The sequence below is a fragment of the Schistocerca nitens genome, chromosome 4 (assembly GCF_023898315.1).
Source record: "Schistocerca nitens isolate TAMUIC-IGC-003100 chromosome 4, iqSchNite1.1, whole genome shotgun sequence".
Lineage (NCBI taxonomy): Eukaryota > Metazoa > Arthropoda > Insecta > Orthoptera > Acrididae > Schistocerca > Schistocerca nitens.
The window spans coordinates 61,591,754-61,607,015 of NC_064617.1; the positions used below are offsets into that span (position 1 = coordinate 61,591,754).

General features: G+C 43.1%; 1 protein-coding gene and 1 non-coding gene across 2 annotated transcripts in view; both read left to right on the forward strand.

Annotated features, from left to right (window-relative positions):
* Window positions 1–15,262, forward strand: part of LOC126252117 (gamma-aminobutyric acid receptor alpha-like) — a 235,467-nt gene that overhangs the window by 76,796 nt on the left and 143,409 nt on the right. Inside the window, exon 4 of the mRNA XM_049952984.1 lies at window positions 13,512–13,594. Within this exon, the coding sequence (XP_049808941.1) occupies window positions 13,512–13,594 (83 nt within the window). The remainder of the gene's footprint in view (window positions 1–13,511; window positions 13,595–15,262) is intronic.
* Window positions 11,172–11,255, forward strand: Trnas-gga (transfer RNA serine (anticodon GGA)). Its single transcript is given in 2 exon segments — window positions 11,172–11,211; window positions 11,221–11,255. It is a non-coding gene; the product is annotated as a tRNA-Ser (tRNA).

Here is a 15,262-nt window from a genome sequence, read left to right on the forward strand (position 1 = left end):
GAGAAGATATCGCCGAAGCCGCTGTACTGCACCTCCGATCGAAGTACCAGCCGACCGAGAGGAACCACATCTCCGGCTAGATCGACGGACGTCTACATCTATTGTACAGCCAGCTATTGTATTGTAGAAGAAGTTACATTCAATAAACTGTTGGAGAATACAACACCTTCTGTGCTGAGGTTTCCGCAAGCCCAGCTACACGTCATTGGTTCTTGCACTTGGAGTTCCGCACTTGTAAAAATCAACAACAGAAAGGACGATGGCTAGCTATAATTTATCGTAAGGCAGGTTACTGCAACCTAACGTTATATCTATATTTACTCTGATGAACCGGACGTTATTCCGGAATCAGGCTCCTGCTACTGGAAACTAGTCCGAGACAGTAGATGAATGACGGAGTGGGACGGAAAGGATCTTTATTCGGTGGGAGCAGGTGTTTCTGCGATGTAGTTCAGACAACGCTTAATAGCGCTTCGGTCACCATTTCCTATGCAGCAGTTTTGTTTGGCATGGATTCAACAAGCCCTTGGTAGATTTCTGGATGCATGTAGGTGATACCAGACGTCTACGCACAGATCACGAAAATCACTGCACCCCGTGACTTGTGGACTGGAGCAAGTGTCTGACAGCGTCCCAGATGTTCCATCCGGTTTAGATCAGGCGAATTTCTTTTCAAGTCCCCATTGTGAGTTCCCTGCCTTCCTCCTCAAACCACTGTAGCACGATTCTGGCCTTGTGACACGGACATGTACGCTGCTGGAAGATGCCATCACAATCGGGGAAGATACCAAGTATGGAGCGATGCTGGTGGTCCAGAGCTGAGTTCACGTAGTGTGCAGCTGCAATGGTTTCTTCGACTACTATCACAGGTGACGTGGAAGCCTAGATGATTATCTGTCTTAGTACAACATTTCCCCCGTCGGCCTGCGTCCGGGACTCCGAGCATGTTTCCAGCATCCTTTCGTCTGGATGACAGCGTATCCAGGATCGGTCATCGAGCTGACATAACGAGAAGTGTTATTTATATAATCGGGCGAAAAGTTGCCACCGACTCACCGTCCAATCGCTGCATTCGTGTCTATGTTGTTCGCTTGACGAGGGAATACGTAGGGGTCGTCTCTTCCGGTAGTCCAGGCTCAACAGTGTGCCAGAAACACTTGGTGGAGCGCCAGCACTGTACTCTGTCCTCAGATCTGTACCGATCGTCGCCTATCCTTAAAAAATGGCTCAAATGTCTCTGAGCACTATGGCACTTAACATCTGTGGTCATCAGTCCCCTAGAACTTAGAACTACTTAAACCTAACTAACCTAAGGACATCACAAACATCCATGCCTAAGGCAGGATTCGAACCTGCGACCGTAGCGGTCACGCGGTTCCAGACTGAAGCGCCTCGAACCGCACGGCCACACCGGCCGGCTCGCCGCCTATCCTACTTTGCAGAATGGGCAAGCCTCCAACATCGGTGTGCTGTGGTGAAGCATGGTCAGTCGTTATCTTGTCAGTTACTGGTGCTTTCACCGCCTTTCACTCGCCTTCATCAAATGCTCTCACAACAGCAGCACACGAACGGGCAACCAGCTTCCCTGTTTCCGAGATGTTCGATCATAGGTTCCCAGTGTAATACAGCGACTCAGTACTGGTTATACAATAACTTGTCCGCGGAACGGACGTCTGTCATTATTCTGGATGGAGTTGCACTGAAGGATATAGTCACTTTACTAAAATATAGTTGTTACTATTGAAAGAGAAACAGCCCTCGGTCACTATATTTTTAACAAATTAACCTGGTTTCAACACTGCTAGGAGTGTCTTCTTCAGAATTTAAAACAAGGCATGATCTATATTTTGTAACATGGTCACAGAATAGTGACTAAAAATTCTGTGACCATGTTATGGAATATGGATCATGCTTTGTTTTAAATTCTGAAGAAGACACTCCTTGCAGTGTTGAAACCAGGTTAATTTGTTAAAAATATAGTGACCGAGGGCTGTTTCTCTTTGAATTGTAACTATTCACGGTCTCTGAACGTGCAGCCATGTACAAAATTTTGCGATACTTTTTACTCATTGTCTTGAAGTAGTCTTCGTTATTTTCATATAGTTCTATGATAATGTCACATGTCTCCTTTGTATAGAGAATCTCCACTGATGCTAGGACTCTGAAAGACTGGTGGATCACTATGTCCGCAATAAAAAATACCTCGTATTTGAATAGTTCTTTTTTAATTTAACTCTTCAAACATTAGAATAACAAAACGTAACATTGAACTCGCCCTCTTGAACCATAATTTCCAACTACAATACCTCCTCTCTACAGCATCACAAAACATTACTTGTCTCCATTAATCCACACTTTCCCGTCAAGTCCTCACGATGATGTACAAAGAAAACATTTAAAGCAAACAGGCTTACACCGTTTTCAAAGACATTAACTGCTAACTGTTCAGCAAAACTTAAATTTACAACTTTTATGTTCAATGTTGAAAATTTATTCTCAATATACAAAATGAAGATACGAGGGGCTAGTGAGTATAATTTTCCTGTAAGCGGTTGGTTATGTTCAGATTCCAGTACACCATGTATTATCCCTTTTTTTGCTACGAAACCATATTTTTCAACATAATTTCTGTTCAGTGCAACAGCCTTACTTCACCTTACTGGGAGGGCGTGTATGCCCGCACGGTACCACTCTGCATATCGGCATCAGAGCCTAATTCTTGCTGCATCAATAACTTTCCGCTACCTTAATGTTTCTCACGGAGTCCATCCTTCATTAGCCAAACAGTTGGAAGGCAGAAAGTGCGAGATCAAGGCTGTATGTGTCGTAAGCGAGAACATATCAATGAAGGGTTCTGAGCTCCTCTTAGGTGCGTAGACATCTCAAATCCCATCAGAACCTCAGAAGACGGTTTCCGTGCTTTCAGCGGCTGAGGGTGCGGCTTTGAACTTTTTCTTATGAGGGGATGTGATGAGGCGTCACTCCATGGACTGCCGTTATATTTCCGGCCCGGAGAAATGGCCTATGTTTCACCACCTGTGACAATTTTCGACAAAAAATTGTCACGATCAGTCTCGTAAGGCGCAAGCAACTCCGCACAGATGGTCCTTCACTACTGTTTATCTTCTGTTAGGCGGCGAGGACACTAGCGGCGACCCACCTTTAAATACCCCAGCCGGTCGACTAGTGAGTCAGCACTACCGAAAGAGACGGCGAGTTGAGCACCGAGGTGTTTGATTGTGATCCGTAGATCACCTCGAATGAGAGTGTCCGCACGTTCCGACACTGAAGACGTCACTGCTATGTGCGGCCAGCTGGTACGTGGGAGATCGAACAGATTTGCGCGAACTCGTTTCGATGATGATAGACACACCACCCACCGACTCACCGTGCTTTTGTTCCCTGCCAGCTCTCTCTGGACAATCTGTAAGCGCCTTGAATATTTGCAACGCTCCCGTTTCACGCCAAAAGAAACTAAACGATAACTTCCTGCTTGGAACGCACGGTCGTTACAGACACGACTTTGAAGGCTGCCTATAACCCCGCAACTTATTGGAATTTCATGAAACTGTAGGGACTGAGGCGGGAATATTCCACGATATCCCACGACGAATTCCGAATTTTTTCAACCGAAATTGGCCGACAAAAAAAAGTGTTGCTTTACTTATTCGACGCCCCTCGTACTTACGTATGAAATAATGAATGTTAGTGGGTATATTTGTTACTTCACTATTTTAAATTTATAAAATGCGACGACATCGAAGAATTTTAAATGTATATCCGGCTTGATTACATCGTACGCGCTGTAATTGTGTGCCGTCTGTCGAAGTCGGTTATGTCGGTGGATTTTTCCATCTACAGACCATATCGTCGCTAGAATTGTTCCCCATTCGTCTGTGCTCCGCTGGTGTGCTTTTCTTACGGCACCACGTGACCTCAACACCATCAGGTGTCATTCATTCTCGAAAGTGAGCAGCGGTCTTCATGTCCTGGCTCGTCATAGTTTACTACTCAGATCAACGTACGGTGCATCGCGGCCGCTATTCCGTTTCCATTTTCGTTTTCCCTATTTCCTACAGCATTTTCAATATGTTTGTGCGATGAACCAGCGACGTGATACTTGATAATTATAAATTCCCACTTCTCCTTATGCGACTGTATCACGAATTAATCTGCAAGAGTATTACGGATCTGGCCGCTCGCGTCGGGCGCATCGCCTGCGACTATAGTGCTACAGTAGAATTCTGCAACGAGTATAGTGTCCTAATACTGGCGTGAACAATATGGCGGAATAAGCCAGATCACGGGAGTTCAAGACGCCAACGGGCCTGGAGATTAGACGTATGGCAGTCGCATCCAGACGTATCACATTTATCAACTGTTTCGGCGCGTTAGAGATCCCGCTTCCGGGATCTGGGGATTCGCCCGGCAGGTTAACGACGAGGAGCTGTGTGCTGGTCAGCCTGGATGTGGTTTTTAGGCGATTTCCGACATACGACAAAGAAAATACCAGGCTGCTAGCCACGACCCACCTCGAATACATGATACGCGAACTTTTAGAAAATGGTCTCATCTTTGACTTGAGGTTTGCACTAGATGCGGAAAGATGGGCTACTCAGTTTCCGTCCCGGCGGGGGTAGAGGCGGCGTGAGAGAGGGCATCCCGCTGCCAGCGTACCCCTGACAGCCCCAAAACTCTTATAAAAATGGCGACCCCGTAGGGAAGGTGGACAAAACGAAAAGGAAGAAGAAGATTTATCGATTCTTTTATTACTTCTTGATCTAACGGTTTCATTTTCTAGTAGAAAAACAAGTAGTCTTCGTTTTAGTTATACTATTTTAGCTTCGTAAAAGTATATTTATACCAATTTAGACTACTGCAGAAATAGTTTACACATATAGATGAGTGATTCTTGTGAATACGTACACTACTGTAATACAATACTGTTTCTACACCAACTCATGTTTTTGCACTAATTAGGTTCATTCACCTTAAAACATCAGTTTAACGCAATACAGAACGCAAAACATGAATAACCTTTGTGTATGGTAGAACAGACATATCTCAGTGTATTGGAAATCATTCTATCCTTTCTAGTTCTATTACTCACCTTGTTAGGGGCCTCCACATGCCTGCCTGCAGGCACTCCATGCATTTTATTCATATGTTGTGGTTTTCATATTTTAGTTTGTTTAATATCCTTTGTCTTCCACTCCACACTTTCCAAGTTGTGGTACTATTCCATTGAGTTTGCTATCCCCATGAGGAAGTGATTTATTCCCAGTAATTTCTGACCTGGTCTAAATAAAACAAGGCATCAAATAACGAGAAATACACCAAGTCCAGTCATTTGTAAATGCAAGGTATAAATTATACTTACAAACGGTCAAATATCAATCACACGTCATAGCATATCATATCAATAGGGCAATCCATCCAATTAAGGGCCATCTGAACTTCTGAAAATGTAAAGAACCACACTGGAATTCTTGTGATTTCATTGATGATCATAGTTATAACCACCCGTCAGCCATAAGTAAACGTATCAAATAGTATCTAAACATAGATATTTCTTAAGCACAACAAACCAAAGTAAACACATAACGAATGCTGAATGATGCATTCATTGTTAAAGACTGTTACAACATGTTAGGCACAAGGAACAAAAATATTATAAAATTAGATGTCATTTGTACAAGAGCATATCGAAAAAATAATATAGTACAACACATAGGTGTACATAGTAAATAAGTAAGGTCACAATAGTACCATAATCTGAAAGAAAAGTAATTACACTTAAGTCATATAACAAGTGTAGCACAATTTTTTTTTCAGCAATATCTAGGTAAAGAGCAATATCTTTAATGATCAAGACTAAAAATATTATCCACATTTTGGGTATAAATGTCCAACAGTTACATTAATGGATCCCCTGACGATGGCGTAAAACGAAACTGATAGATGTAATGAAACACAATTAAACAGCCGTGTGTCACTCATTTTTAAAAATACGTAACGGGTGTTGGCAATCGGCTTCAAAAAATTTTTAACTGTAATTAGTGAACTCACATTTTTTTTCTGAAAGATCTGTGCAAACTAGCAACATGCTGTAGAAATGCATGTTTCATTGTACACTTTTCAGGAGACTTCCAAAAGGTCTTATACGAGTACATTTAAGAAAATGCATGACACAAAGCTGTCTTCATCTTTCTTTATGATCAGAAACGGCTTCGGTAAAATGCCTTTTATACATAATGAAAGATGGCTAACATTGCTCACATGTCATTATAAATATTGACATGGAAACCCATGTTAACTATACACTGATCATCATGCTGCATATTTAGTGTAACAGCAGATGTTCTAACACAAAATAAGCATAAAAAATTAGACAGAACTTACTATCTAATCTACTAACACACACAACTGCTATTCAGTGTTATAATACAAAATAAGAATCTAAGAATAAGCATCAGCCGGCTACACACCAAATGCTACATAATGAGTTGACGCTTGATCTGTGTTAGAACATTAGATAGCAATTGCCATCTAATTTGTTGATGCGTATTCTGTGTTAGAACATCTGATGTACTTATATATTTCTCAGCATTCTTCTATAGGCCTAGTATCACATTTTAAAAGCTTCTGCTCTCTTCGTGTCTGATGTGTTTATTGCCCACGTTTCGCTTCTATACGAGGTTGCGCTCCAGGGGAGAACACTTCCACAAAAAGTGAAATATTTTGGAGTATTCAGTTGTAACTGCAGGCCGCTTAATACTGCCAAACGTACATTAACGGTCAGCGCTGTTCCATTTAACTGTATGAAATAAGTGTGTTATCCGTAATTGTAGACGCTCTGAAAAAAATGTTGCAATAAATTTTTCGCACACGTTCTTGGCGGGTCGTATGCCATGGAAACGTGGCTGTGGTGAACAAGGCACGCCAGAACATAATATCTGGTGATGCCTACTGTATGCAGATGTTGCTGATATCAATCGACAGGTACTGAAGCAACATGAAGGACTCGATGTCAGGACTATACACTATGCGACCATAAATATTCGGACCCTGTTAGTAGACACTAACTTGGGGTGTGTCCACCCTTCGCCTTTATAACGGCTTTAACTCTTTTGAATTCACTTGCAATGAGGTGTCTGGAAGTCTGTTGTCTAATGACGGAACATTCCCGCTCAAGAGACGAAACCAGAGACTGCAATGATGTTGAACACTGAGATTTGGAGCTAACTAAAAGTTCTAACTTATCTCAAATGTGTTCCATATGTTCATGTCGGTAATACGGGCAGGCCAGTCCACATCAGGGACGTTATCGTCCACCAGCCGTTGCTTCACGGATGTTGCTTTGTACTGGGTGTATTGTCAAGGTAAAACAAAGAATAATCCCCACCGAAATGGTTCTTTACTATACACCGTACATAATGGTCTAAAACGTATTCATATCCTTCCGCATTTAGCGTTTTCTTCGATGTAATCGGAGGAAGGCATACCAACCAAGGAAAACACCTCCATACTTCAGCACCACGTCTTCCATACTTCACTGTTTGCACGGCGTATCTAGTCAGGTGACGTTCTGCATGCATTGGATGAACTCAAACCCTTCCATGGGATTGTAACAATGTATAATGGGACTCATCACTGCTAATCACCTGTTTCCAGCCATCCACTTCCCAGTGTCAACGCTCTTCGCACAACTCCAGCACACTCTGAACTTACTACATAAATGTGGTGCTCGACCATTGTACTCGATTATTTTTACCAAGCAGTCATTATGCTAGCTGGACTACAGGTAACACTTTCGAACACAAGTGTGATTCCTTCCGCTGATTTCATGTGTCCAGACGACGTAGTAATCAGCATACCTGGCGCGGAGAAAAAACTGAGAGATTTAAAAGCAAACAAATCACCAGATCCGGATGGAATCCCAGTTCGATTTTACAAAGAGTCCTCTACAGCATTGGCCCTTTGCTCAGCTCACATTTATCGTGGATGTCTCTCCCAGGACAAAGATCCAAGCCACTGTAAGAAAGTGCAGGTGACTCGAGTATAGGAGAAGGGTATAAGAAAGGACCCGCAGAATTACAGACCAATATATTAACTTCGCTTTTCTGCAGAATGCTTGAACATATTCTCAGTTCGAGTACCATAAACTTTCTTCAGACTGAGAAGCTTAAGTCCACGAATCAGCATGGTTTTGGAAAGCATCTGTGGCACGAAACTCAACTTGCCCTTTTCTCACACGATATACTGAGAAATATGGATGAAGGGCAACAGGCAGATTTCGTATTTCTTGATTTCCGGAAAGATTTAACGGGATGGCACATTGCAGGCTGTTAACGAAGGTACGAACGTGTGGAATAAGTTCACAGATGCGTGACTGGATCGAAGGCTTCTTAAATAATAGAATGCAGTATGTTGTCCTCGATGGTGAGTGTTCATCAGAGACAAGGGTATCGTCAGAAGCACCCCATGGAACTGTGTTGCTGTTGTTCTCAATATACAGGGTGATTCAAAAAGAATACCAAAACTTTAGGAATTTAAAACTCTGCAACGACAAAAGGCAGAGCTAAGCACTATCTGTCGGCGAATTAAGGGAGCTATAAAGTTTCATTTAGTTGTACATTCGTTCGCTTGAGGCGCTGTTGACTAGGCGTCAGCGTCAGTTGATGCTAAGATGGCGACCGCTCAACTGAAAGCTTTTTGTGTTATTGAGTACGGCAGAAGTGAACCGACGACAGTTGTTCAGCGTGCATTTCAAACGAAGTATGGTGTTAAACCTCCTGATAGGTGGTGTATTAAACGTTGGTATAAACAGTTTACAGAGAATGGGTGTTTGTGCAAAGGGAAAGTTCTGGACGGCCGAGAACGAGTGATGAAAATGTAGCACGCATCCAGCAAGCATTTGTTCGCAGCCCAGGAAAATCGACTCGCAGAGCTAGCAGAGAGCTGCAAATTCCACAATCAACTGTATGGAGAGTCCTACGAAAAAGGTTAGTTATGAAACCTTATCGTCTGAAATTGGTTCAAGCACTGTCTGCAGCTGATAAGATTAAAAGAATCGATTTCTGTGATTTTATCCTTGCTCAAATGGAAACAGATGAATCTTTCGTTTCAAAGATTGTGTTTAGTGATGAAGCAACTTTCCACACTAACGGGAAAGTCAACCGTCACAATGTCTGTATATGGGGCACTGAGAATCCGCGGGAAACAACTCAGTATGAACGTGACTCGCCTAAGGTGAACGTTTTCTGTGCCATTTCAGTCAATAAAGTTTTTGGTCCCTTTTTATTCGAAGGTGCTACTGTAACTGGACTACAGTATCTGGAGATGTTAGAGAATTGGCTGTTCCCTCAGCTCGAACAAGAAGCACAACAATTCTTATTTCAGCAGGATGGAGCGCCACCACATTGGCACTTATCTGTCCGTAACTACCTGAACGTCAACTACCCGAGGCGATGGATCGGCCGCCAGGCAGCCCGTGGCAGAGCACTTCATCACTGGCCTCCAAGAAGCCCTGATCTTACCCCCTGCGATTTTTTCTTATGGGGGTATGTTAAGGATATGGTGTTTCGGCCACCTCTCCCAGCCACCATTGATGATTTGAAACGAGAAATAACAGCAGCTATCCAAACTGTTACGCCTGATATGCTACAGAGAGTGTGGAACGAGTTGGAGTATCGGGTTGATATTGCTCGTGTGTCTGGAGGGGGCCATATTGAACATCTCTGAACTTGTTTTTGAGTGAAAAAAAAAAACATTTTTAAATACTCTTTGTGATGATGTATAACAGAAGGTTATAGTATGTTTCTTTCATTAAATACACATTTTTAAAGTTGTGGTATTCTTTTTGAATCACCCTGTACGTAAGTCATTTGGCGGACAGGGTGGGCAGCAATCTGAGGTTGTTTTTGCTGATGATGCCGTGGTGTACGGTAAGGTGTCCACATTGAGTGACTGTAGGATGATAGTAGACGACTTAGACAAAATTTCCATTTGGTGTGATGAATGTCAGCTAGCCCTAAATGAGGATAAATGTACGTTAATGCGGATGAATAGAAATAACAAACGTGTAATGTTCGCATACAGTATTACTAGTGTCCTGCAGGAAACAGTCAACTCTTTTAAATATCTGGGCGTAAAGTTTCAAAGCTATATGGCGTGTGAACGAGCATGTGATAACTGTGGCAGCGAAGTTGAATGGTCGATTTCGATTTATTGGGAGAATTTTAGTAAAGATTGGTTCACCTGTAAAGGAGACCGCGTATACGTCGCTGGTGCGAGCTGTTCTTCAGTAGTGCTCCAAGGTTTAGTATCGGTACCAGATCGGACTGAAGTAAGACGTCGAAGCAATTTAGAGCCGGGCTGCTAGATTTGTTACCTTAAGTTTTGTACAACATGTAAATGATACGGACATGGCTCAAATGGTTTAAATGGCTCTGAGCACTATGGGACTCAACTGCTGAGGTCATTAGTCCCCTAGAACTTAGAACTAGTTAAACCTAACTAACCTAAGGACATCGCAAACATCCATGCCCGAGGCAGGATTCGAACCTGCGACCGTAGCGGTCTTGCGGTTCCAGACTGCAGCGCCTTTAACCGCACGGCCACTTCGGCCGGCGTTACGGAGATGCTTCGGGAACTAAAATCAGAATCCCTGGAGGGAAGGCGACCTCCACTTCGAGAAACACTGCTGAGGAAACTTAGATAGCCGGCATTTGAAGGCGACTGCAGAACGATTGTGCTGGCTCCGACGTAAACTGCGCGTAACGAACACGAAGATAAGACAAGAGAAATCAGGGCTCACGCGGATGCAATATACACAGTCATTTCTCCCTCGCTGTATTTGAGAGTGGAACGGGAAAGGAAATGACAAGTAGTGGTGTGGGGTACCCTCCGAAACGTCTGATACGAAGGCTTGCGGGGTGACTATGTAGATGTAGATGTAGATTTTCTGCAACCACCCTCCGAATAGCCTGGCGGTTCCTGTCCACCAGTACGTGAGGTCTGTCTCGCCTGAGGTAAATTGTGGTTGTTCCTTCGCGTTTCCCCTCACAACCACATCACTAACAACCGATATGGACAGCTTCAGAAGAGCTGCACTGTCCATGATGAATTTGTTACTGAGATGACGACTAATGAATAGTCCACGATCGCCGGCCCGTGTGGCCGAGCGGTTCTAGGCGCTACAGCCTGGAACCGCGAGACCGCTACGGTCGCAGGTTCGAATCCTGCCTCGGGCATGGATGTGTGTGATGTCCTTAGGTTAGTTAGGTTTAAGTAGTTCTAAGTTCTAGGGGACTGATGACCTCAGATGTTAAGTCCCATAGTGCTAATTTTGAACCCAAAGTACCTTTCGGAGTGTGTTTTACCCCTTAAAAGTGAAATTGGGCTCAAACAAAAAATACGTATTGCACTGTTTTCCCTCTCTACACACCTTCCAAGTTTCATAAAATCCTTTATTGACACTTGGGAATGTTCCCTTGTCAGTGCTGAAGTAGCTCATTTCATCAGTCATCCAATAACAAATCTTTATTAAACGATCTGCCAGAGACAAATGTCACCTTTCTTAACACTCTCGGATTTCACTGTTGTGTCACAGCCAGCCAATAAAGGCAAACATATGCGTTTCCAGCCAGTAAATTTTTAGGAAGAATCTTAAACAAAGTCCTACTCTTGCGCACTTCGTCATTACTAACCAGTAGTATTGTGACGTGAGGAAGAGCAGACTTGTCCCACTCGATGATACGACTCTGAAACTGACAAATAAGAGCTCCCACATAGACGTACATGAAAAAGTGTACGCTCTCATTCTGAATGCTGTCGAACTTGGCTGTTTCTGTGTGAGCACGAATCTCGAAGGCGAGTAGAATCAGACACTGAAATTACCGTCCAGTAAAATATAAGCTTATACAAACTCCGATGCTTGCGGATTTCGTTATTATTAAATAACAGTGATGTGGGGTGAGTGAGGAATCATGACACTTCTGCCAACACATGATGCGATTTGAAGTTGACAAATAAGGGAGATCCCACGTAGACTGGCATGAGAAAGAACGCGCTCTCCAGAAAATAACTTTATTATCAAGTAGCAACGCTTGTTTTAGAAATTTAAACAGAACATTACTCGACTGCACGGCCGCTGAGACAAACGACGGTTCTCGCACTGGCCTCAGGAAAGCGACACCTGGCCAAATTGTCCTGAGGGGCTTTGTTCGAACAATTCTGTTGTTTCGGGAGAAGGTTGTTCCATCCACCGTCTTGAGAGTGGAGATGTGGAAAGTGGTTACCTGGGCTGAAACGCAGTTTCTGATTCTGAACATTTTTGTGGTCCAGCCTGTTTCTTTTAAGAAAGGTCTCATGTTTTGCCACTCGGCAATTCCTCATTTTAATAAAACATGAGTGAACACAAGCCAATAAACAGGATGGCCACTGGTCGTATTGGAAATGGTGTGTAAATACAAAGCTGCGTAAGAGAATTACTACGTTGATCAAGGGTATGAGAATATAATGATCCGAAATATGTTTTGTGATAGATAAAGAGAAAACCTGCCACGAAACACAATGGGCAATGGATTGCTTCCATTGACGTGAAATACTCCTGTACTCTGTAAACGTGATCTATATCAGTTCTCCCGGTAGTTACCTAATACGGTCTTGCAGAACTCTCATGAAGACCACGTGGTTCCAACTTGAACCCACTGCCACAAATACTGTGAAACTATGCAGTCAGAACAGCTCAGGTATCTAACAGTTGCTCAGTCTACACCAATGAAATGTGTATATTCTTTAAAAAACTTTGAAAACGGTGTATGAACTATCTTGCGTAAACTTTTGTTCTGGACGTCTGTTTTCGTATGTGTATGAATCATCCACACAAGTAATTGAGCCAAACAATTACACGTTCATCGTGCGCCAAATTTCGCTCATCTTACTTCTTTCTGTGATGCAATTTATTACTTAAATTGTTTTTACGTCAGCGCCGTTTCCATCGTATCTTTTAAATATCGTTGTCTCACGTTTCTTTACACAGGAATAAAAGATGTGGGTGCGTTTTTTTTTTTTTTTTAAGAAACTTGCACTCGGAAAAATATTTTTCTCTCGGTCATGTTTAGTTACTAACAACTAGTGACTTGTCACCCATAAGAGCTGTTTGCAAAGTTTTATATATATTAGGTGATATTATATGATATTTGGTATATAATTAACCGCAAATCGCTTTGCGGGAAGAGGAAGTATGATTCATATTTGCCAAAAAAGTTAGTATTATTTACAGCGCTTTAGTATTTCTCAAACATTTACTATACTAAGAATACGTAATTATTCAGACCGCAATAGTCCCTGTAATCAAAGAACTCATATAAGCAAGGCATTTCGTACATCTCATTTTCTCATATGCTTTTCGGATAAGGCGGACGCATGCATACGCGTTTTATCCTGGTAAGACGAAGTCAGACTTTCCCTGGGTCTGATTCTGGGCTTGTTCTTCTTTGTGGCAGGTTGACCATCAAGGCCGGCTGCCCCATGAACCTGGAGGACTTCCCCATGGACACGCAGCGCTGCCCGCTCAAGTTCGGAAGCTGTGAGTACTGGCTGCAGTTTATATGAATTTATAGCTACTGTCAGTCAGTAGCATTTGAGACACTACAGTGAACATTTTGCATATTAGTTATACTTGTTTAGTAAGGAACACACTAACATAAGGGATTTCATACGTAGCGACACGTTTGAAGAGTCAAAATGCTATCATGTGTCTGGATTTCAACCGATCATACACAGTCATACACTACTGGCCATTAAAATTGCTACACCATGAAGATGACGTGCTACAGACACTAAATTTAACCGACAGGAAGAAGATGCTGTGATATTCAAATGATTAGCTTTTCAGAGCATTCACACAAGGTTGGCGCCAGTGGTGACATCTACAACGTGCTGAAATGAGGAATGTTTCCAACCGATTTCTCATATACAAACAGCAGTTGACCGGCGTTGCTTGGTGAAACGTTGTTGTGATACCTCGTGTAAGGAGGAAAATGCGTACCATCACGTTTCTGACTTTGATAAAGGTCCGACTGTAGCCTATCGCGGTTGCGGTTTATCGTATCGCGACATTGCTGCTCGCGTTGTTCGAGATCCAATGACTGTTAGCGGAATATGGAATCGGTGGGTTCAGGAGGGTAATACGGAACGCCGAGTTGGATCCCAACGGCCTCGTACCACTAGCAGTCGAGATGACAGGCATCTTATCCGCATTGCTGTAACGGATCGTGCCCACGTCTCCATCCCTGAGTCAACAGATGGAGACGTTTGCAAGACAACAACCATCTGCACGAACAGTTCGACGACGTTTGCAGCAGCATGGACTATCAGCTCGGAGACTATGGCTGCGGTTACCCTTGACGCTGCATCACAGACAGGACTGCCTCCAATGGCGTACTCAACGACTAACCTGGTTGTACCAATGGCAAAACGTCACTTTTCGGATGAATCCATGTTTGTTTACAGCTTCATGATGGTAACATCCGTGTTTGGCGACATCGCGGTGAACGTACATTGGAAGTGTGTATTCGTCATCGCCGTACTGGCGTATCACCCGGCGTGATGGTATCGGGTGCCATTGGTTACATGTCTCGGTCACCTCTTGTTCGCATTGACGGCACTTTGAACAGTGGACGTTACATTTCAGATGTGTTACGCCCCGTGGCTCTACCCTTCATTCGATCCCTGCGAAACCCTACATTTCAGCAAAATAATGCACGACCGCATGTTGCAGGTCCTGTACAGGCCTTTCTGGATATAGAAAATGTTCGACTGCTGCCATGGCCAGCAGATTCTCCAGATCTCTCACCAATTGAAAACGTCTGGTCAATTGTGACCGAGCAACTGGCTCGTCACAATACGCCAGTCACTACTCTTGATGAACTGTGGTATCGTGTTGAAATTGCATGGGCAGCTGTACCTGTACACGCCATCCAAGCTCTGTTTGACTCAATGCCCAGGCGTATCAAGGCCTTTATTATGGCCAGAGGTGGTTGTTCTGGGTACTGATTTCTCAGGATGTATGCACCCAAATTGCTTGAAAATGTAATCACATGTCATTTCTAGTATAATATATTTATCCTATGAGTACCCATTTATCATCTGCATTTCTTCTTGGTGTAGCAATTTCAATGGCTAGTAGTGTACAAAGGCACTTAGAAATGCCTAAAAACATTAATAAAATAACAATGTGAAAGTAAATCAATAA